General features: G+C 48.1%; 1 protein-coding gene across 11 annotated transcripts in view; it reads left to right on the top strand.

Annotated features, from left to right (window-relative positions):
• CTIF (cap binding complex dependent translation initiation factor) overlaps positions 1 to 22,458 on the top strand; it is a 281,307-nt gene that overhangs the window by 78,424 nt on the left and 180,425 nt on the right. For 8 of the 11 annotated variants that reach the window (XM_032422779.1, XM_032422782.1, XM_032422781.1 and 5 more), the window contains exons 3-4: positions 737 to 784; positions 10,998 to 11,069. In XM_032422779.1, coding sequence (XP_032278670.1) covers positions 737 to 784; positions 10,998 to 11,069 — 120 coding nt within the window. The remainder of the gene's footprint in view (positions 1 to 736; positions 785 to 10,997; positions 11,070 to 22,458) is intronic. The other 3 variants (XM_032422786.1, XM_032422788.1, XM_032422787.1) reach the window with 1 other exon arrangement.

The raw sequence follows: 22,458 nt of genomic DNA, 5'->3' as shown, positions 1-22,458 counted from the left end.
CTTTTCTTTAGATGAGTAACCAAGAGAATGTAAGTTCTAAGTTTCCCAACACTTTTAAGATACCATATTTAAAATTACATGCCCCACCACCCACCCACCACACATACATTTCAGGGGGCATGCCCTCCAGTGGATTCCAAGTCCATAAAAGCACATCCTGAAAGTTGTCTTCACCCTGTCTTTGAGAGAAGGGAGGATTATAGCCCTATTCCACAGGAGAGAAGACTGCTGGAGTACAGATGTGGGAAGGGACCAAACCACACTGCTTGGTGGTGGCTGATCTGGGGCCCAACCCTTCCCTACCCACTTCTGGCCACCAGACTTGAGCTCCACTGTCGAATGGGTAGAATGTAGGGACATTGTAAAGAGCAGATACATTTAATGAAAGCATATTTCCCCATAAATTCTTGGGAACAGGTGAAATGAAGAACCAGTGAGGGTAAAAATAACTTCCTATGGTCCTTTTTGATGTTGTCAGGCACTTGAGGCTCCTAGGTTTTGTCTAAAATGCAGAGTGTCCTTAGCAAGAGCAGTGCGACCATGCGGATGTAAAGAATGGGATGCAAGTATTCAGATTGGCATGACTTCTCTCACTCACAGTGTTTTTCCTTCTCTTTCTCTTCGTGTTTTTCCTCATTCTGCCTTCCCTATTCACTGTTCCCTCATCCCCCTTTTATCCCATTCCTTCATTTCCTCCTGCCCTTTGAACACTCTCCCCTGCCGTATTCACTCGTAGGAGGAAGCACTCAATGGTGGACCACCCATGAAAGGCTTAACTGAAGAAGTGAGTTTAAGGGGAATTGTGGGATGGTTGAGCATGGGAGCCTCATTTTCTTAGAGATACAATTTATTTTTAATTACACGAGTCCTCTATGCGTACATTCTTGCAGTACACAAGAATTCTAATATTAGCAATAAAATCTCCCTTAGCTGCTGCCTCATTCACCGCCTTGATTGGTGAGTTAACTTCATCACTCTTTTTAATGCATTTATCAACCTATATATAACATAGGACTTTTAGAAATACATTATTTCAAAATCATAAATCAGGGATGCCTGGGTGGCTCAGTCGGTTAAGCGTCTGCCTTTGGCTCAGGTCATGAGACTGGGGTCCTGGGATTGAGCCCCGCATCGGGCTCCCTGCTCAGCGGGAAGCCTGCTTCTCCCTCTCCCACTCCCCCTGCTTGTGTTCCTCTCTCGCTGTATCTCTCTCTGTCAAAAAAATAAATAAAATCTTTTTTAAAAAATCATAAATCATAGCCAATGAATATATTGTTCAATGACCTACATCTTTCACCTTGCTGTATGCCGTAGGGATTCTTCCAGCCTTGTAAACCCACTGTGTTCTGTTTAATGGCTACATAGTAGTCCATACCATGGATGTCCCAGAGTTTAACATTCATCTGCTGAGGGGGATTCAGGGAACTTCTGAATTTTCCCCTGGAAATATAAGATACTTCAATGAGTGTTACTGAACATGCCTCTGCCTGCACGTATAGAAGTGTTTATTTAGGTAGATGCTGAGAAATAGAATCATTTTTAATAGCTATTGTCAGATTGTTTTCTAAAATGTTCTGTTTTTCACACCACCAACAGTGTATTGGGACAAATCATCTCTTGGCGTCTTAATTTGCATCTTCTTGATGTCTCGTGAGGTTGTGTCCCTTTTTAATCTGATTATCAGTCATTTTTTAATGAGTTAAAATTTTATTTTACTTTTAAAGCAACGATTGGAAAAATAGAGGCAATCAGGAAACAGAGGAAGAAACCCAGCATAATTTTGTGATAAAACTAATGTCATTTTTGGGTATTATTTTTTCTTTGTATACCTTTTACAACATTGAACTTCTTGCATACATGCAATTTTTAGTTCACTCATTTATTTAGCATGATCTCCTAGGCATCGTTTGGTGGTTCTTGACATAAGGTATAATTGTTTAAATCTGCCCCTTTTCTGGTAATCACTATTGGTTAAAGAGTGAAGTATAATTAAAGCTAACATTTTGTTCATTCAAGCCCTGTTCTAAGCTCTGGGATAAACTCAAGAACAGAATGAACCATAATCCCTGCCCCCCACCCCCAGCCCTTCTTTTCAAATGGAGAAAGACAGATGACAGACCAAGAAGGAAATAGGATGGTAGAAGGTGTTATACACCTGAGTGGGCAGGACAGGGGTAGTGCTGGGCTGTCCCAGGGAGCTTACTTAGACTTTTGAGCAAAGGTTTGAAGAAAGTGAGAGAATGAGGCCACATGGGAACCAGAGTTCCAGGCAAAGGGAATGTCGAGGGCCCAGCTCTGGTGTGGGAGTGTGTCCTGCTTCGAGGAACAGCTTGGGGGCCCAGTCTGGCTGGAGCAAAGTGAGCAAGGGGGAGTGTCGTAGAAAAGCCAGCTCTGCAGGGCCTTTCCCTCCCTGGTGAAGACTCTGGCATTTTCTCTAGTGCAACGGGATGATGCTAGAGGGTTTTGAGCAGAGGATGGGTATGGTATGACTGGCTAGATCGGATCACGCAGGATGCTGTGTGGAGAGGCTATGGCAAGGGGCTGGCAGTGGGGAGGGGTCAGGAAAGGAAGCAGGGAGACCAGGAAGCTGTTTGGCTGGTCCAGACAAGAGGTAATGATGGCTTGGAGCAGTGGGGTCACCGTGCAGGTGGTAAAAGGCAGTCAGATTCTTGTTATGCCTTAAAGGTACAGATAACATGATTTTCTGATGAATATCCCTGAGGATTTTAGCCTGAGTAAATGGAGGAATAGACTTTGCAGAAATGAGAGATATATAGGAGACCCCGAGAGTAGCTTTGGGGAGCAAAGATCAAGAGTTGAGTTTTGGAACGTGAAAGGTTTAAGATAGTATTAACGTCTTGGTGGAGATGCTGATCAAGCAGGTAGATGTGCAGAGGTGGGATTCAGAGGAGAGGAATGACCTGGAGACTTACGTCTGTCAATAGTAGCATATGGATGGCATTTTAAGCCCAGGAATGAGGGAGCTTAGAGAAGAGCGTCCAAGATTGAGCCCTACGAGACTGAGGAGATGAGCAGGAACTAACAAAGAATACTGAAGTGTGTCCATATTAACTCATTTACTCTTCACAACAATTCTGTGAAGATACTATTATTGTTGCCAGCTTATAGGGGAGGAAGCTAAGGCACAGAGAGGTTGAATAAGTTGCCCAAGGTCACACAGCAAGTATGTGGCCAGTCTGAGGTCTGAACCAGGTGGTCTTACTCCGGTTGCCATACACTTAACCTCTCTACTGCTGGTAGTTTCTGTTAATTATTACAGTTGGGGGAAATTGAGTCTTTGGGATAAAGTGGCTCGTCCGAGGTCATAGAGTAAGTGATAGAGCAGGAATAGGAACTCAAGATTCACCGCTTCAAGAATTCGAGCTCCTAGTCACTACATTATGCTGCTTCTACAACAGGAAAGTTGGGGTTTTTTTCTTTTTAAGACAGGAGCAAAAAGCCTTTCTTCCTCTCTCAAATCTCAGTCCTTGGGCAGCACCTCCTCCCCCTTCCACACAAGGCTTTTCTGGAGCATCACATGGATGGAGAGTGGGCTACCAACAAGTCTCTGCTCCCACCTTCCCTTCTTGTTTCTCCTCTCCATGGACAAGGAGCCCATGTGCCCAGCATAAAGGAACTCGTTCCAGACTTTGAGAAGCTCAGTCTGTAGGCTGGCAGGATTCTGCTCCTGGCTGGCCTATGTCTGAGCTCCGTGAGATGGTGAGGAAGCCACGTCCCCTTTCTGGGCATTGTGAGAAGACAGTGGCTCCCACTTGACCTTCAAACTGCTCCCTGGGCGGTCCTGCAGCCCCCTTGATTAAGAAGCCCTGGGTAAGATGACTTTTTAAATGATTTTTCACTTTGAAATAAATTCAGATGTAAATAAAAACGGCAATAATAGTACAAAGAATCCCTGTCTATCCTTCACCCAGAGTATCCGATTATTCATATTTTACCACTTTGCTTTCTGCCTCTCTCTTCCCTCAGAAAGAGAGAGAGAGATTCTATAAAGAGATTTTTTTTTTAAAGATTTTATTTATTTATTTGACAGAGAGAGAGAAAGCGAGAGAGGGAACACAAGCATGGGGGAGTGGGAAAGGGAGAAGCAGGCTTCCCGCCGAGCAGGGAGCCCGATGTGGGGCTTGATCCCAGGACCCCGAGATCATGACCTGAGCTGAAGGCAGTCGCTTAACCGACTGAGCCACCCAGGCGCCCCGAGATTTTATTTATTTATTTATTTGAGAGTAAGTTGCGGACTCTCCTTTATTCCTAAACAGTTCAATGTGTGTTTTCTAAGAACAGAGACATTCTCTTACATAGTCATAGTATAGGAAATAAACATTGAAACAGTATTATTATTTAATCTATAGACCTTATATTTCACCAGTAATATCCTTTATAGCAAAGAAAGAAATTGTAGGTTCCTCAAAAATTAAACATAGAATTACCATGTGATGCAGCAGTTCTACTTCTGGATATATATCCCAAAGAATTCAAAGCAAGGATGTGAAGAGATATTTACACACCCATATTTATAGCAGCATTATTCACAATAACCAAAAGGTGGAAACAACCCAAGTGCCCATCAATAGATGACTGGATAAACCAAATGTGGTCTATCCATACAATGAAATAGTATTGAGGCTCAAGAAAAAAAAGGAAATTCTATGACATGCACAACATGGATGAATCTCGAGGACTTTATGCTCAGTGAGATAAACCAGACACGGAAGGACAGATACTGTATGATTCTACTTCCATGAGACACTTAGAATAGTAAAGTTCACAGAGAATGAAGGTGGAATAGTGAAATGGGTAACAGGGGCTAGGAGGCTGGGGGCTGGGAGTTAGTGTTTGATGGGGACAGAGTTTCAGTTTGGGATGATAAAGAAGTCCTGGAGATGGGCGCCTGGGTGGCTCAGTCGGTTAAGCGTCTGCCTTTGGCTCAGGTTATGATCCCAGGGTCCTGGGATCGAGTCCTGCATTGGGCTCCCTGCTCAGTGGGGAGTCTGCTTCTCCCTCTGCCCCTCCTTCCCCCACTCGTGCTCTCTCTCTCAAAAAATAAATAAATAAAATCTTTTAAAAAAAAGAAAGAAAAAGTCCTGGAGATGAATGGTGGTGGCGGCTGTGTGGTGATGTGAATGTACTTAATGCCACTGAAATATACTCTTAAAAAAGGGTAAAATGGTACATTTTATGTTCTGTATATTTTACTATAATAAAAAAACTTCTGGTTCAGGGTCTAATCCAAGATCACACATTACATTTAGTATCCAACACTTTTATTGGCTCTTTGAATGAAAAGCTATTTCTGCCTTTCCTCATTCTGCCACTTTTTGGCCGTGTAACCCTGGGTGAGTTAGCAGCCATGCTATGCCTCAGATTCCGTATTTGCAAAGTGGGCATAATAAAGGTGCCTAGATCTCTGTGAAGCGTAAATGTTAATATATGTAATAAGCTAGATGTAAATGAAATCTTTATATATTCTGACAAACTAGTTCTTGTTATACACCCCGCAAGTAGCCTCTCACTTGGCTTTAATATTGTTCGTGATTTCTTTTGTCACACAGAAGTTTTAGAATTCAGTGTAGTCTAAAACTCATAGCTTGGCATTTAATCGACTTGGAATGTGCTGTTGACAGATAGTATGAGGCAGACATCGAGAGTAATTTTTCCTCACTTTCCTCCAGTTGTCTCAATCCCACTGTTTATTGATGATCTCTCCTTTCCCCTGTTTGGAAACACTATCCTTATCATTATATAATCTATGATCTAAAATCCCATTTGTACATCTGTTTGTTTATGCATGCAGTTTTGTCAATTATCTCTTTGTCTCATCCTGGGTGAGACATACTGAGTCAACTTGCTGGTTTGGCTCAAGCCTTGTAATATACTTGGGTATCAGGAAGTGCAATCCCTGGGGAGCTTCATACCATTGAAAAGTGGGGTGCACCCTCAGCCTCCCCCACTCTGTGCTCTTCCTACCCCAGGGTTCAAGGGGTTCCCCTGTCTTTCACCAAGTCTGCTCCTAAAATACTGTCCCTCCTGGGATGCAAATGACAGAGAGCAGATTATAATTTTTTTATTGTGAAATTATTTATTTGTTTATTGTTTAAGATTTTTATTTTAAGTGATCTCTACACCCAATGTGGGGCTTGAACTTACAACCCCGAGATCAAGAGTCGCATCCCTCCCCCAGCTGAGCCAGCCAGGTGCCCCTACTGTGAAATAATTTAAATGTGCCGATAAGAGCAAAGAATACTAGAATAAGCATCTATTTTGGGTATAGAATAAGCATCTGTACTCCCATTTATGAAACCTTCACCCCGTGCCATCTGTGTTTCAGGTTTTTAAAGTAAGAAATAAATTATAGCAGCAGGGTGGAGGCCCCACACTACTCATTCGATGTCCATCGTTCCCATATATAAAAAATGTCCCACTTTTCCTGCCTCCTCGTGTTCAATGACCTTTTCCGGAGGACACCACCTCTTCCCCCAGAGGACCTGCTCCTAGCAGCAAACCAGTTTCCCTTGAAGGAGAAACTCTCTAGTGTTGGAATCAGACATCGGGGTGGGACAGCTGAGCCTGCTCTCCAGGCGGGGGCCCTTCTCTCTGTTCTGGAATCATCTCATACAGATAAGGACAGGTTCAGGGAAGGGCTGCGTCTGGAGATTTTTCTAGGCGATAGCTCAGAAAAGGCAAGGGGGTGGCAGGAGGTGGGGGCTACAGCCTGAGAGCAATCCCAGCAGAGGTGGGGAAGGGAGAGTTCCCAAGGGGCTTTAGGACCGGGGAAGGAGCCCTCATCCCTGCTGGAGGTGATCCCAGCACCAGGCAGCAGCAGGGAAGAGGCGGTCCCTGGGACAGCTGCTCCTGCAGGGGGTGGAGGTGGTGCCTCGCAAGCCCAGTGGGTACAGCTTTGTGGGGTAAGTGCAGTGATTCATGCTTAATTCCTTCCGGGGGCGCAGGAAAGCTGTGCGCAGCTGGACCACACAGTCCCTTCTGCAACCACTTTGCCCAGGGACCTGCCTGTATGCAGCCCTGACTGGGTCTCTGGGGTGGGTTTTTGCAGACTTTCTTGCCTTGCTCGCTCTCCTTCACACAGATCAGCCCCTCTGCTTGCTGCTTGTCTGTACCATGCTCTCAGATCCATTTCTTCACTTCCATCTCTGCCTCCGCTGCCGGTGGAAAACCAGACGCTGCACTCAGAGCCTCCTGACCCGCTCCCCGCCCCGCCCCCACCTGGGCTAGTTAGCCTTCCCTAATATGGCTCTGATGACGCCCTCCCCTAGCAGGGTCACCCCCTTCTTCTATACGGAAAAGTCTCCAAGTGCCTTGACCAGAGAGAGTCTTGCTTGCTGCAATCGGCCTCTGAGCTGGAGACTGTCCCGCTGCCTGTGTCCACGCCCAGCCTCGCGCCTCTCTGGGAATCCCCACTTGCCCATTTTCCTTCCCTGCACCCCTCCCCTGGGCCCCCTGCCAAGGGCATAGCTCTTTCTTCTCTCAGCCTTGCCTTCCACCTGGCATCGCTGTATCAGACAGCTCGCCTCTCCCACGAAGGGAGGTGCTTATTGCAGGTCCTGCAGGGAAAGCGCCCAGGAAATGGCTTCTGGTTGGAGGATACTAAGTTAGGGATGACTTTGACAAAGCAGAGCCATCTCTCCGGAGCTTGGAACCGCTCTCGGAAAGCCTCAGCAGGGGGTGAGGTTACCTCTGGCAGTGTGTGAAACCTCAGCCTTCTCTCTGCTTGCTTGGCAAGGGGAGCCATCAAGCCTCCCCGCCCTGCTTGCTGACCCCAGGAGTGTGCCCACCCACGAGTCACTCCTCCAGGAGATGTCACACAGGGGCTGTGCAGCTGGGGGTGAAGGGTTTGGGACACCTGGGATGGGGGGAAGCCTTTCTCTGCAAGGCTGTCCTAGGATGGGATGGAGGGTGCGTGATCCCAGCCAGTACTCGCTGTGGGCCTTGGCCACCCCCTACCCTGTCCGCAGGAAAGGAGAAGCCACTGCAAGGGTATAAAACGGAAGAATTGTTTTTATGGTAGTTTAAACACTTTATGCACATATGTACATACCTATGCATATCTGTATATATCATTCAAAAAATATGTATGCATACATACATACACGTATTGCTTATTATTTTGTAATTATTTTAATTAAACTTAAGGCAAAGGTGTAAACATAGTACAGCGTGTTCCCATGGACCTGTCCAGCTTCCCCTAATATGAACACCTTACCTCACCATAGTACAATAATGAGAACTAAGGATTTAACATTGGTATCATAAGACTTTATTCAGATTTCACCAGTTTTCCCACGAACATCCCTTTTTCTGTTCCAAGATCCAGATTTGCATCCAGTTGTCATGTCTCCTTATTCTCCTCCAGTCTGTGCATCCTTCCTGGGTCTGGTTTTCCATGACCTTGACTTGAGGAGTGCTGGTTACTTGTTTCATAGAAAATCTTCCTGATCAGATTGAGGTTGTACATTTTTGGCAAAAACACTTAAGAAGCACATCATACTCGGGAGTCCATGATGTTGATAGGCTTCGTTATGGCCAGTGTTATCCCCCATCTCTCGGTTGAGGTGGTGTCTGGTGGATTTCTCACTTTCCTTCATATAATTAATTAATTAATATATTTATTATAATTAATAATTGATATAGTTAATAAATATATTGGGGGAGATGCTTTGAGACTGCAAATATCCAGACAGAGGGAATTTAATCCAGGCAATTGGTTACCCAGATGATAAAAGAGCTGAGAAGCGAAATAAGCCAGATACTAGCAATCCCAGGAAGCCAATCCCACCTCCAGGCCTGAGGCACAAAAGGAGGAGATGGTGTTGCCAGAGCCCAGGAGTCAGGGTCATGCACAGAAGGCTCATCTGGTGAGGTCTGGAGCCATGAAGGAGACCCAGTCCCTGCCGGCAGGGCCCTCCCTGAGGCACAGGGAGAGGGGAGAAACCAGCACCTTGGCTTCTTCCTTCTTTCTGCCTCCCAGTGGCCGAACCGAGCTGGAAGCCAGCTGACACAGGAGGCTGGGAATCGTAGTCTGCAGGGGTCAGCTCCTCGGCAGTGCCCAAGAGGGATGGGCCAGACGTGGCTGTTAGGACACACTTGCCCGGGACTGCTGCCCCGCTGTTTCCCTCGAGCTGTGCCATCCAGTGTCATAGCCACTAGTCACGTGTGTCTCAAACACTTGAAATGTGGCTGGTCCAATCGGACATGTACTCTAAGTAGATTTCAAAAACTTGGTATGGAAAGAAGAATATAAAAGATCTCATTAATATTGTTTTGGGGCGCCTGGGTGGCTCAGTCGGTTAAGAGTCCAACTCTTGATTTTGGCTCAGGTCATCATCTCAGGGTTATGAGATCGAGCCCTGCATGGGGCTCCAAGCTCAGCGAGGAATCTGCTTGAGATTCTCTCTCTCCCTCTCCCTCTGCCCCTCCCCTCCCACACATTCTCTCTCTCTCTCTCTCAAATAAATAAATTTTTTTTAAAAAAATAATGTCATATTAATTACCTGTTGAAGTGATCATATTTTGGATATATTGAGATAAATAAAATATATTATTAAATTTAAGTCAACCTTTTCCTTTTTAAAATCTGGCTGCTAGATCATTTTAAATTACCTCTGTGGCTCCTATTTGTGGCCCTCATCTTATTTCATTTGGATAGCCCTGCTCTTACACCGGCCTGTGTCAGCGGTGCTGTAACAAAGGTCGTGCCCTTGACCCACAGTCAGGAGGGTGTGACCAGCTAAGGTTTTATAACACCGGGACTGCACTGGCCTCGACCCATTCACACTCACTCTGTTTTGACCAAGGAGGTCAAACAGAGATATTGGGCTCCTCCACTCTTCGTGTGTTGGTGTGGGTCAAGGTCAGTGTTCAACATTAGCCTAAGGGGCTAGATAACATTTAACGATAATTAAAAACACCACCATATAGCTCGATGACACCTTACAGAGGAAAAGCTGTACTGTTACAACTACTTAATATCTCTACGGTGTTTTTATACGTTTACAGAAGTCCTTCATTTCAACCTTGCAGTCAGCCAGCCTGGCCGGCCATGTTTCGTAGATGACCAGACAAAGCCTGGGAAATCCATGGATTTCAGCGGCTCTCAGACTTCTGGTGCATCACTAGGGGAGTTTGTCAAAATGCAGCAGCTCAGCCCCACCCTCACTGAGGGTGGAGGGTGGGGCCCAGGGACCCCCGTGCAGTAGGTTTGGGGGGAATCTCATGCAAGTGGCCGTCAGACCACACTTTGGGGCACCGCAGGTCTCTGAGCTCTTGAGGAGTGAATGCTGGGACTGTGCTGGAGCCAGGCTTCTGATGGCCAGTCTGGGTCTCTTCCTGTCACCCCACAGGTCCATTGTCCCCTGGAGCTGGGTACACGGGAAGATCCACACGTATATGCCTCCCCTCCGGGTCAGGCAGTCAGACGCTGTGTTGGTTGTTCAAAATACAACCACCCTGTGTCCTGTGTGGTTGACTCTGGAAGGTAGCCGGGCTCGATCACTCTGGTGGGCTTAGGTGAAGGGAAGTAACTTTGCCTTCCCCAAGCATGCACCAGAGGGCTCACCTCAAGGTGGAATTTGGAGATGCCAAAGTGGACCCGCTGGTAGGGAAGGATTTGTCTTTGAAAATGGCCAAGTAGGGGCGCCTGGGTGGCTCAGTTGGTTAAGCAACTGCCTTCAGCTCGGGTCATGATCCTGGAGTCCCGGGATCGAGTCCCACATCGGGCTCCCTGCTCAGTGGGGGGTCTGGTTCTCCCTCTGATCCTCTTCCCTCTCATGCTCTCTGTCTCTCATTCTCTCTCTCTCAAATAAATAAATAAATAAATAATCTTAAAAAAAGAAAAAGAAAATGGCCAAGTAGGCTTTTATCCTGGCTCTCCTGCAGAAGGGCAGGGCCGTCCCGGCAAGGCCCTGGCAGGGTGAGGACGAGCCTATGTGTCCAGCCATCACTGACCACTCCTTTCTCTCCTGCAGTGGGCAGCAGACCACGGAGAGCGGCTAGACAGCAGCTGTCCCTTCTCCCGAGGGCGAGCCCCCCCGCAGCAGGTAGGGAACCAGCTCTGTGCTCCTTCGGGGGTGCTCACGTGTCTTGTCTGTCTGGGTTCCTGGGCTGACTTGTGACCGCTCTCCTGAGCCATGGTGATGAGGAGAGAGCAGGAAATAGGAGAGAGGAGGGTTGCGGTCTGCTCTCTGGAAAGTTCTCCCCGAACACGCAGCCCACAGTGAAACACCCCCTCCTCAAAACACATAGATTCCTGAGATTTTTTTCGTCATTTGATGATTTTTGCATCAACATCTGCAAACAACTGCATGGCCGTTGAGAGGAGAGTGGATAAATGAGGCGTGGAATAGTAGACGGCAGTAGCCCGAATGACCTTGGAGGTTCGCACATCAGCGTTGGTGATGGATCCCACAAACAGTGGGCCTCCCAGGGTTTGGGTGCTGGAGGGACACTTGAGATCACTTCTGCTCCAGGTTTGCAGAGGACCTGGAGGGGCAGAATGTGGCGGTGAGGTGTCAGTCCCCCCAGACCCACCAGACCCGCCAGCCATCCGGCTTCCTGTTCCCGGCTGGAGCCCACTGCTTCTGTCCCTGCTGCTTGCCTGTGAGATCCCCAGGGGGCACCCACACAGGTGTGGGGTGTGAGGCCAGGAGGAAAGAGGCAGCTGCTCTGGTGACCCTCAGGCCCCGTACACCCCCTCCTGGTCATCCATCTGTTTTTGCTGATACCTTCTTCCTGGAAGACCATGGGACTGGAGGCTGAAAAAACCCATCCATCCCCAGCGGTCAGCCCAGCCTGCTGCTGTGCCTGTCCAGAGAGATAGGGGGAGCCTTTATTGGCCCCTGCACTCACCTGCTCCCAGTTTCAGAGCAGCTCCGCTCACACATTGCCCTGAGCCCACTTGCTTGTGTCTGACTTCTGATTAAATCAACTCATCTCTCTTCTGTCCTAAGCGAAGATGGTCAGTGGCCTCAGTTCTAGATCTTTCTTAGGCTCCCGGCCTTTGTACGCCATGGTGTGGGGGGATAGCTGCCCTCTCCCACTACAAGATGTGTGTGTGTGTCTCATTGTTTCTTGGGCAAGAGGCCGTAATGAGAACCCTGGGTTGGGGTTGTGGGTCAGGGAGGAGGCAGGAGACCCAGGTTCTCCTGTTTGCTCTGCCACAAACTTGGTAGAAATTCTTTTCTTCCTCAACTTCCTCCTATAAAAATCAGAGAACTCGATGGCCTCTGAGGGTTTGTCTAGCTTCTCTGTGCCACTTTGTAACTGAAGTCCATGGAGGTGTCATGACCTGTCCCAGCTGGGACTTGAACCCAGGTCTCTCACCTGCCCCTCCCCCATTTGGCCCTTTCCCTTGCTTTACTGTAGTAGGTGTCCTTCCATGGAGGACTGTTGTCCCTGCCACTAGACTGCCAGTGCTTGGTCAGGAACCCCGTGTTATCCTCCCTGAATCCCTCCAGCCATGGCCTGAGGCCCAGCACATCAGGAGCACTGTCTGCCAATTTCCTACATAAAGACTCCTTTAACTCTTCAGTGGCGAAGACGGGCTTGGATCTGGGGACTCAAGAACCAGAAGGTTCCAGGAAGGGGTTGAAATTCTTGGATAGGGGACATAAGTGGCTGATAAATGAGAGACCAAAAAAGTAGCTCTCTGTTATTTGGTCAGTAGGTATCTGGTGCTGGAATCTTCCCAGAATCTTCCTTTTTTTTTTCTCTCTCCCCTTTATCACCTTTTCTGGGCCCCCTCTTCCATTCCCTCTGGTCTCATTCTCCTGTCATTCCCAACAGGATTCCAGGGGGCTGCGAATTACTTGTGCTCCCACTTGCCCCTCATCTGCCTCCCTCACCCCACGCTGCCCTTTCGTGGCCACGTTCACGCCCCTGGAGGACAGTGGGTGGGGAATCGGCCAGACCGTAGGCTGATGGAGCAGGGCTGGGGGCCAGTGGGATGGGGCACCTTGGCACCACGAGCACGAGCTGACCCCCAATCCCACCTTCAGGAAGCAGTTGAACAGTTGGCTTGGGTAAGCGGGGTTAGACAAAATGAATGCAACTGAATTTAAAGAAGAAATCATAAAAGGCTCATATTTGATCGTTTCTTGGCAGGTGGAACTGAGACATAGGTTCATTATGGGGGAAGAGCCCCAGGAAGGTGAAGATGGGGTCTGGTTAAAATAAACCTGCCTCAGGGTGCCTGGGTGGCTCAGTTGGTTGAGTGTCCGACTCTTGATTTCGGTTCAGGTCATAATCTCAGGTCATGGAATCAAGCCCCGCATCGGGCTGCGCACTAAGCATGGAGCCTGCTTGGGATTCTCTCTTTCCCTCTCCCTCTGCCCCTTCCTCCCCACTTGCTCTCGCTCCCTCCCTCTCTCCCTAAAAAAAAAAAAAAAAAAATTGAAATTAAAATTTTAAATATACATATAAACCTGCCTCTCTTCCCTGATGTGCCCAGAGGACGAGGCCTTTTTGGGAGGGGTCTCCTGGGTCACAAATTCATGTTGAATCAAACTGTTCCACATACATTTGGCTATCTCCTCAGCCAGCTGGTCAACCTTGAGATGAGCGCTAGGGCTGCCTCTATATCTCTGACCACCCCTGCCTAGGGCTTTGCACACAGTAGTCACTCAGTTAAGACTCCTGAGACTGCACTGAGTTGGCCCAGGCCCAGTCCATGCAGTCAGTCCCTGGTGGGCACTATTCCTCTCACCACCAATTTTGCTGAGCTTTCTGAGGTCGTTGGGATGGTGGAACAGTTCTGCTACCCCACATTCACCCATGGGGGAGAATTTCAGAGGGAACTAAAGGTAGATTGAAATGGGTGGCTGGCTGAGTTGGCATTCCCCCTTAGCCACATGGGCCCAGGAAAGTGGGGGCCAGCAGGAGGATGCTGAGGTTCTGCATTCTGCCCAGGGAGCTCTGTGTGGCAGGTCACAAACTGTGCCCTGAATGAGTAGCCCAGGTGCAGGCACCATTTGGGGATTAGCCATGCACTGGCATTATATATTTTGTTATTTCAACTAATGTAAGGAGAAGGGGAAGGGAAAAACCCTTGCCCTCTTTGAGCCCTTTCAGAGACACAAAGTGGGGATAACCTAGGGCAGGCTGAGTCCCATGAGATAAGAGGAAGGGGCTCAGAGGAAATTGGGCCATCTACCTGCCCACAATTGGGATTCAGCCGTATTGGGGAGTATTTGGTGTCCTGGCAGCCTCTTTTCAAGAGAGCTCATCCATCACCTAGTCACTTAGGAAGTTGTAGTCGTTTCCAGCTTTTCACTGTAGTAGGGGAATCATTGTGGAGATGATTTACAGGAAAGTAGCTGATAGGAAAGAGTGCAACCCGGTGCATTTAGAAAATGTCTCAAGGTGCCAGCATGGGATTTAGCATTCAGGGAAGAAAGCCAAAGGCATATGGAAGGTTGTATGAGGTCAGGAGCTAGCAGCTCTTCTCTGTCTGCACAGAAGTGCCAAGGGAAGAAAATTAACGTGCACAACAACAGCAGAGTGTCTGATTAGTCCTGATTAGTCCTCCCTGACTGAAGAACTTGTTGGCCTGCAGCGTTGGCTGTTGAGCAAGGCGATGAAATCTTCACTGGGAGCCTGATGGGCACACTTCCTTATCGGGCAGTTTCATGCGGAGCCCTGGGAAAGGTGGGGGTGTGTTAGAAGTGATGTCTTTGAGTCCTGGCCAATGGCCTGGGATCCCACATTACCTGAAATGATGAGAGAAGGGCACTCCCCTGTGCCATCATGATGTCCGCTAACAAATGAAGCCTCAGGAAGGAGTGAAAAGAGTCTTGTGCCAAGGGTCCAGAGAACCAGATGTTGATCCAGGTGTGGCACACATTCCAGTGCCTCTTCTGCAAAATGAAAGATTTCTCTGAACCTCTTTGGAAATCTCTTTCATTGTTTCTGGGTCTCCAGAAATGACCAGTTGGATCCAGATAGCTGCTAAAAGTAGCAGCAAGTCTGGATTTTCCTGATTTCTCCACTGTTCCCTTACCCCCCCTAATACCTGTGCTGATCTGCAGCTGGGTTCATTCTAGACGCCAACATTGACTTAGACCCAAGAGATGGCAGGTGGTAGGCAGAGGTGAGCCTCAAATACATGGCTTACCTCTGACCCATAGGAAAGGGTAAAAGGAGTTTTCTGCCAGTCATCTTGTTGCCCTCCAGTAATTATAGTATTTGGTTCAGTGCCAGTTAAACTCATTAATACAAATGATATCTTAGTAGAAATACCTAGATTTTTACTCGGATATTTAAGAATATCTGTGGATATTTAAGAAATATCATGTTCATGGCACTTCTATTTAGTCAGTATTTATTGAGTATCTGCTGTGAGCTTGGCAGACACAGATGAGCTGGAGCCTTTGGGCTCATTACCTGTTTGTGGAGTAGAGGCCACTTAACATGAAAGATATACAAGGCACCCAGTTAAGTCCCCCAAAGATATCTCCTGACCACAGATACTGTGGTCATTCCAAAGAGTGGTGCTTTTCGTCTCTGTGGGTAGAGAGATGCCTTGTAGAATATGAGACCTGATCTGTGCTCTCAGGAATGGTTAGGACGCTTGACCAGACAGAAGGGAAGAGAGAAGAGGGTGAAGAGAGAAGAAATGGTGTTCACAAGGCTTGAAGTTGGGTGCAATGTTGGGATGTTAGGGCAGCAGGAGAGAGTACACCTGGAGTGGGGGGTTTGTGTTGGGGTTACAGGAGTGGTGGGAATGAGGCTGGTAGATGCGGCGCTGTCTGTGCACTCAGCTGAGATGCTGGAACTGCTGTCCAGCCCCATCCCTGCTTGCGTACCTTGTATATCTTCTGTTGTCTCCGGTGTTCCATCCAGGTAAAGTCTGTCCCCTTGTATCAGTCAGGATAGCCTAGGTCATGCTGCGGCAACAAACAGCCTTGAATCTCGGTAACCGTAAACAACCCATCCAGGACCTAGCTGGATGGAGCAATTGCCATTCTCAGCAGTCACCAGGATAGAGGGAGAAGGACCACTGGAGGGTCTTGCATTGGCAAGTTGACACTCCAACCCAGATATAATACACATTACTTCCCCTCTTAGCTTGTTGCCTAGAACTGGTCACATGGCTCCACCCAATCATAAGCACCCTACAAAGTATAATCCTACTATGTGCCTGGAATTCAGGAAGCCAGAACTATTTGGTGACTGGCTAGAATAATTCTCACATGTGCCGCCTCTAGTAGAAGCTCCCCAGGAGCTGGGGCTGACCTCTTCCTCCCACATCAGATCCAGAGCCCCTAAAACATCATGGGCTCTCAGGATGACCAGGAGCTCAGAGGTCACCTGATCCAACCCCCCACCCGGCAGTGCAGGAGCCCCCTCATATGGCTGTTGAGATGCTGGACATTTCCAGTAATGGGGAGCTCACTCCTTCAAAAGGCATCTCAGAACATTGTTAGGCAGCTCCATTGATTAGAACGTGTTTCTCTGATTTAGCCCCAAACCACCTTCTCCAAGCTCCAGCTGATGGTTTTAGTTTTACCTCCTTTGTCCACGGCTGTTTAGTCTCGCCCACAGCAGTCCAGCATGGCGAGTCTGTGTTTTAAGCTAAATAGCCTCATTCCTGCAGCTGTTGCCCTTTGTCACGGTTAAGTTGGTTCGTTCCTCTGTTTATTTATTGGTTTTTTCACACATTGATCTAATCATCACGTCATCATGGAGGGCAGCTTGCAGGGAAGCAGCATGGTGAAGGTGATGGGCGCAGTCTCTGTTTACATAGAGGTTAGAGAGGAGAAGACAGACACTTACACTGCAGTGCTGAGATGTCTGGGACATGACCTGATGGTTCTTAGGTCCTGTCCAATCCTATGGACTATCATTCCTCCTAATAAGCCTCCCCAAACTGAACACGGTCCTGTTGGCATGATCTGATTCTGCAGACTCTGGTTCTGCCAGCATGTGAGCTTCTATTTTCCAGAAGATACCACCTATCCTTGTCCTCAAGGTACCTTCTGGCTCCAGCTCACCTGAAGGAACCAGGCTACAACATTTAAAACAGTAGCAACGGTTGACTTGTAGGGAAACAGTCAGCAGCCACCCATTGAGCCCCTGCAGTCAGTAGTATGAGCCATGTGGCATGGACTCTGTCCTCAGAGAACCTGGAGTCTGCTTAGAGAAATAAGACTTTCTCTAGTGGGAAAGCAACAGTCCAGAGCAGCATGGGAATACAGGCAGGAATGGGGCTGGTGTCTGCGGGGGACCTTGCAGCGGGCAGAGGAGGTCAGATGCACAGGCACAAGGGAGGACACGCCATGCTGTCATGGTAACAGCACTGGACTGAGAGCAAGGAGACATGAGTTCTAGCCTCTGTACCTCTGACTTACTATACGATCATAGTGAGACACATCATCTTGCAGTAGCCCGTTTCCCTCTGAAAAACGAGATGATCTAGACTTAAGGCCATCAAAATATTTTAAAAATATGGACCTAGATTTCTGCTTTGGGAAGATGGAGTGGATGTTCTTTTTTATATTCCTTCTGCTAAGGACAACTAAAATCCTGGACATTCTGTGTAAAACAAACATAAGATTCTGAAAGGTAGAGATAAGAAGGCAGACCAGCTAGGGTTTGGGGGACCCAAGCAAGGACACAGTCATGACTTCCCTGGGTTTCCTTTTTACAGGTTTGAGTATAGGTTTTTGTGTGAACATAAGTTTTCACTTCTCTGGGATAAACACCTGGGAGTAAAACTGGAAAGTAAAACACCTGGGAGTAAAAACATCCCAGACTTGGGGCCAAAGAAGGAGGTAACCAGGAAATGGCAGTGGACACAGATTTTTAAAGTCCCAATAAAAGTCTGGTCTCTCTAAGCAAAGGTCCAGGCAAAGGGCAACCTATCAAGATAGAAAAGTTTTAGACAATAACTGCTCTACTCCAGCCAAGTAGCACAGAACAAAGTGTGGCCCCACCCTCACCCACACCAGCAAAGACCCACTGGGAGTCTAGACTGCCACTCTCAGAGTGTTGTAATGAGCCCTCCCACCCCTACTGGGGTGGTTGTCAGAAAAGGCCAGGCAGGAAGCTGAGACTTTCATCCCTGCCAGCTCATAAGTAGGACCCCTAGCACCCCATGGTATTATTGGAGACCGTGTGGGGGCCTGGACTTCCACCCCCACTCAGCAGTTTTGAGGCACCCCTTCTCTCCCTGGTGGGTTGTGTCAGAGGAAATTTTAATAGAAAGTTGGGACTTCCACTGTTGCCCAGTGGTAATGAGGCCACCCCCCACGGCAGGGTCACTGGGGACTCCGTGGAATCCTAAAACTCCCACCTAGAATTCCCACCTCCTAGCCGTGAAAAGTGTACCCCTGGACTTCTGCCTCCACTGGAAGTACTGAGGCTGTGCCCCCCGCCTTTCCCTGCCAGAGTGTTATCACAAAAAGCCAGTTAAAACAGAAGACTTAAATACAATTCAGGGTCTCATAACATAACATGGAAGTGTCCTTATTACAATAAAAAAATCATTTGTCTTACTAAGAACCAGAAATATTTCAAACTAGATGGAGAAAAGACAATCAGTAGATGTCAACACTGAGATGAGAAATTAGACTTTATCAACATTAAAAACTTTGCTCTGGGAAAACCCCTGTTCAGAGGATGAAGAGACAAATTACAGAGAGGGAGAAAATTTTGCAAAACATGTATCTGACAAATGGACTAGTATCCAGAATATATAAAGAACTCCCCAAACTCAGCATGTAAAACAATGCAATTAGAAAATGGACAAAAGATATGAAGAGACATTTTTCCCTGAAGAGAGAGGATGTACAGATGGCAAATAAGCACACAAAAAGATGTGCAACATCATTAGCTGTAGGGGAAATGCAAATTAAAGCCACAATGAGAGATTTCACACCTATCAAAATAGCTAATTAAAAAAAAAATAGTGACAACACTGAATGCTGGTGAAGATACAGAGAAATTGGATCACTCATACATAGCTGGTAGGAGTGTAAAGTGGTATAGCCATTCTGGAAAACAATTTGGCAGTTTCTTAAAAAACTGAACCTGCAAATACCATATGATCCAGCAGTTTTACTCGCGGGTGTTTATCCCAGAGAAATGAAAACTTATGTTCACACAAAAACCTGTACTTAAATGTTTATAGCAGCTTTATTCATAATAGCCCCAAACTGGAAACAACCCAGCTGTCCTTCAACAGGTGAACAGTTAAAACAAGCTGTGGCAATCAGCAGTAAAAAGGAATCAGCTAGTGACACATGCCATAACCTGGGTATTATGCCGAGTAAAAAAAGCCAATCCCCCAAAGTTGCATACTCTGATTCCATATATATAGCATTCTTGAAATGGCAAGATGATAGAAATGGGGACTAGGTTAGCTGTTCCAGGGATTAGGGAAGGGAGGGGCAGAATGAAACGGTTTTGGTACAAAAGGGCAACAGGTGGGAGCCTTGTGCTGATGGAAATGTTCTGCATCTTGACTATATCAATGTCAATATCCTGGTTTTACTATTGAGCTATACTTTTACAAGTTTCCCCATGGGGGAAACTGAATAAAGGGTACAGGGGATCCCTGGGTTATTTCTTACAGCTACATGTGAATCTACAATTACCTAAAATAAAAGTTAATTTTTTTAAAGAACAGAACCTTTTGTTTCTTTAGAATCTTTCAGCGAAATCCCATAAGGAAAACAAAAGGGGCAAAACTGCTTGGTGAGGTGGGGGAAGGAGGAGCCCACCTGCTGTCTCTCCCACTTCATCTACCTCATTGCTCTGGGAGCACCTCTGTAGAAGCCCCGGGTCACCCCTTTGACCCAATCTCTCAATTCCTTTCCTCCCTCACCTTCTATGGTTCTGAGTCTGGGGCTGGCAGTAGGGAGTATCCCTGGGGCCTGGGGAGCTTCAAGAAGGCTTAGTGAGGAGCCTTGGAGGATGGGATCCTTTCTCTGCAGAGGGGCATGGGCAGCGTGGACAACTGGGGACAAGTGAATGGCCCCCATTATTTCAGCAGATGCTGAATAGGAAGCCAGCCAGAAGGGGCCTGTGGTGTGGCCCAGTCCAGGACAGTTTCAAATAACATGGCCATTTAAATCCGAAAGCACAAACTTAGTTAGCCAAAGAGAGTGGGCAGAAAGGATTGGATTCAGAGAAATATACTTGGTCACAGGCTTCAGTCATTATCTCCCACATTTCCCTTTGGGTTTTAATTCAAAGACAGTGGAGTCTAGTAGAGAAGGAAGGGACAGAATGAATGGATAGACAAGAAAGTTCCAGAATGAAAGGAATGGCCTTTCCTGCTCCTGAACTCAGCTCTGGTGCCATCCAGGAGGCCCTCTGTGCTGGTCACTGTTCTGCCATTCTCCTGCCCCAAAGATCCTTCTATTGTAGGGGCATTAAAATATTGGGGGGGGCGGAATCTATCATTGTCTCCCACCAGCATGTGGGATGCTGTCCTTGGTGCTGAACACAAACATGCACATACATGCACACGCACTCACACACACACGGAATTACTAGGACAGGACTGTTTTTCAAATTCTGGTTTAATTGGAGCCTAAGAGGAGTTTCAGACGTGGCCTGTAGGAAGCCCCTGTTTGGGCCTGGGAGATGCCTTCAGGGGCCTTTGGTCTCAGTGTCTTATATGGTCCACCTGCTCTCCCCACCCCAACCCACCCCAACTGGGAGTCACTGGTCCAGTCCAAAGACTCATCGTGCAGAGGGAACAGCACAGGTCTGAGGAGTCGAGTGACTCTCCTGAGCCCTCCAGGATGCAGCTTGCAGGCCTGGAATCCTGCTTTCCCCACTTTTAATCCAAACCATGTTGCTACTCGAAGGAAGTTTTCCTGGAGTCTTGGAGCACCTCTGTTCTCTCCCCCAAAACCAGCCACAGGGTTGGCAGGCATCATGTCATGTGGTGCTTGACCACGTGCCATCTTCCATTGTTCTCTTTGTTTCTGTGATTCCTGGTGGGGTGGTGAGACCTTCGAGGGCAGGGATGATAGCCTCAGGACTAGCACTGTGCTAGTCCACTTCTGTGGGTGATAGATCGGGGCTGAGGCAGGGGAGTTGGGGTGGGGTCTTTCGAGAGGAAGGAGAGAAGTTTCGTCTGTGTCTAAAGAGATGGCCCTCCCAGTCAGCTACGCTGGGAACCTGTGTCCTTGAAGTGAGAGAACCCACATGAGGGTCAGGCTTGCTGTTGGCCCTCATGATGGGCAGAATCTGTAGAAGAACATTCTACACTGAGAAGGGAAATGGACTGGGATAGTGAGCCCTCTGAGGAGCAGGGGCTCTACTGCCCTTTGCTTTCTGGTGTCCAGCACCGGGCTGTGTATACACAGCTGCTCCCCTACTGGACTTTCAGTTGTGGGAGGCCAGGACCAAAGGCTGGCCACCCCTGCCTCAGTGGCCCCTGGCACAGCGGACAAATAGCAGGCATACTGGGGAAGTCCAGACCAACATGCCCCAGCTTCCTCTAGCTGGAACTTCACCTGTGACCCTCCCAGGAATGGGGGCAGTCCTCCTGCTGCTGGATGTCCGATTCAGTCAAGTTCTGCTTAGTCTCTAAAGCCTTGTAGCCTGGAATTGTCCACACCTATATACCCACACACATGCACATGCACGAGCAAAAACCACTCCACAGTTGTATACTAATACAGCAAAGACGGCGGCACAGAGGAGGGTTTATTTTCCCACTGCTCCTGACTTAGCATGTTTTTCTAGCGTGCAGTGATTCCCTCCCACCTGGTTTCATTCACCCAGGCACAGAGCCCCCGCCCCCCGCCATCTTTATCCAGCCCAGCTCACACCCCCAGATGCCCTCTTCACTTCGCTGCAGGCAGTTTACTCCCTCCACCCGCGCTACCTTCCCAGACGTGGGCAGAGATGGACTTGGAGAACCCAGCTGTCTTGGGAGGGGGGGGATGGATACCTTACTGCATTATAGCAATCCGCGTTGGGGTCATGGTTTATTTGGGTGATGGCACTGCACGGTGCCACGGTTAGGAGCGTAAACTCTGGGCCACACTGTCTACATTCCCATCCTGGGAACTAGCTCTCTGAACACAGGTAGGTTCTGAGCCTGTTTTCTCATCAGTGAAATGGGGCTTCCTAAGGTTGTAACCAGTGTGAAGTGCTCAGAGGGTGGCCGGCATTTGGCGAGTGCTGCCTCAGTGCCTTTGCTCTTGTCATCACCCGGAGTCCAGCCCCCCACCTCCGAGCTGGGGGTAGCCGTGCACACCTGCGGGGCCCTCAGAGGCGGCTCCAGTCTCCCTGCCTGCAGGCAGGCTGTTTCCTTTTCTTTTCCACGTGGTGTAAAGTGCTCATTATCTCTTTGTGCTCTGTTCTGAGAGCAGCATGGTTCACGCTGGCATGAGGCCCCCTAATTGCCAGGGAATGGGGCTGTTGTGAAGGATTCGGCAGCGTTTAAGTGCTAAACACCATCCACTGAAA

Source organism: Phoca vitulina, unplaced genomic scaffold, assembly GCF_004348235.1.
Source record: "Phoca vitulina isolate PV1807 unplaced genomic scaffold, GSC_HSeal_1.0 scaffold27, whole genome shotgun sequence".
Lineage (NCBI taxonomy): Eukaryota > Metazoa > Chordata > Mammalia > Carnivora > Phocidae > Phoca > Phoca vitulina.
Note: the sequence above shows the minus strand (reverse complement) of the source record. Positions and strands in the feature narration are given on the sequence as shown.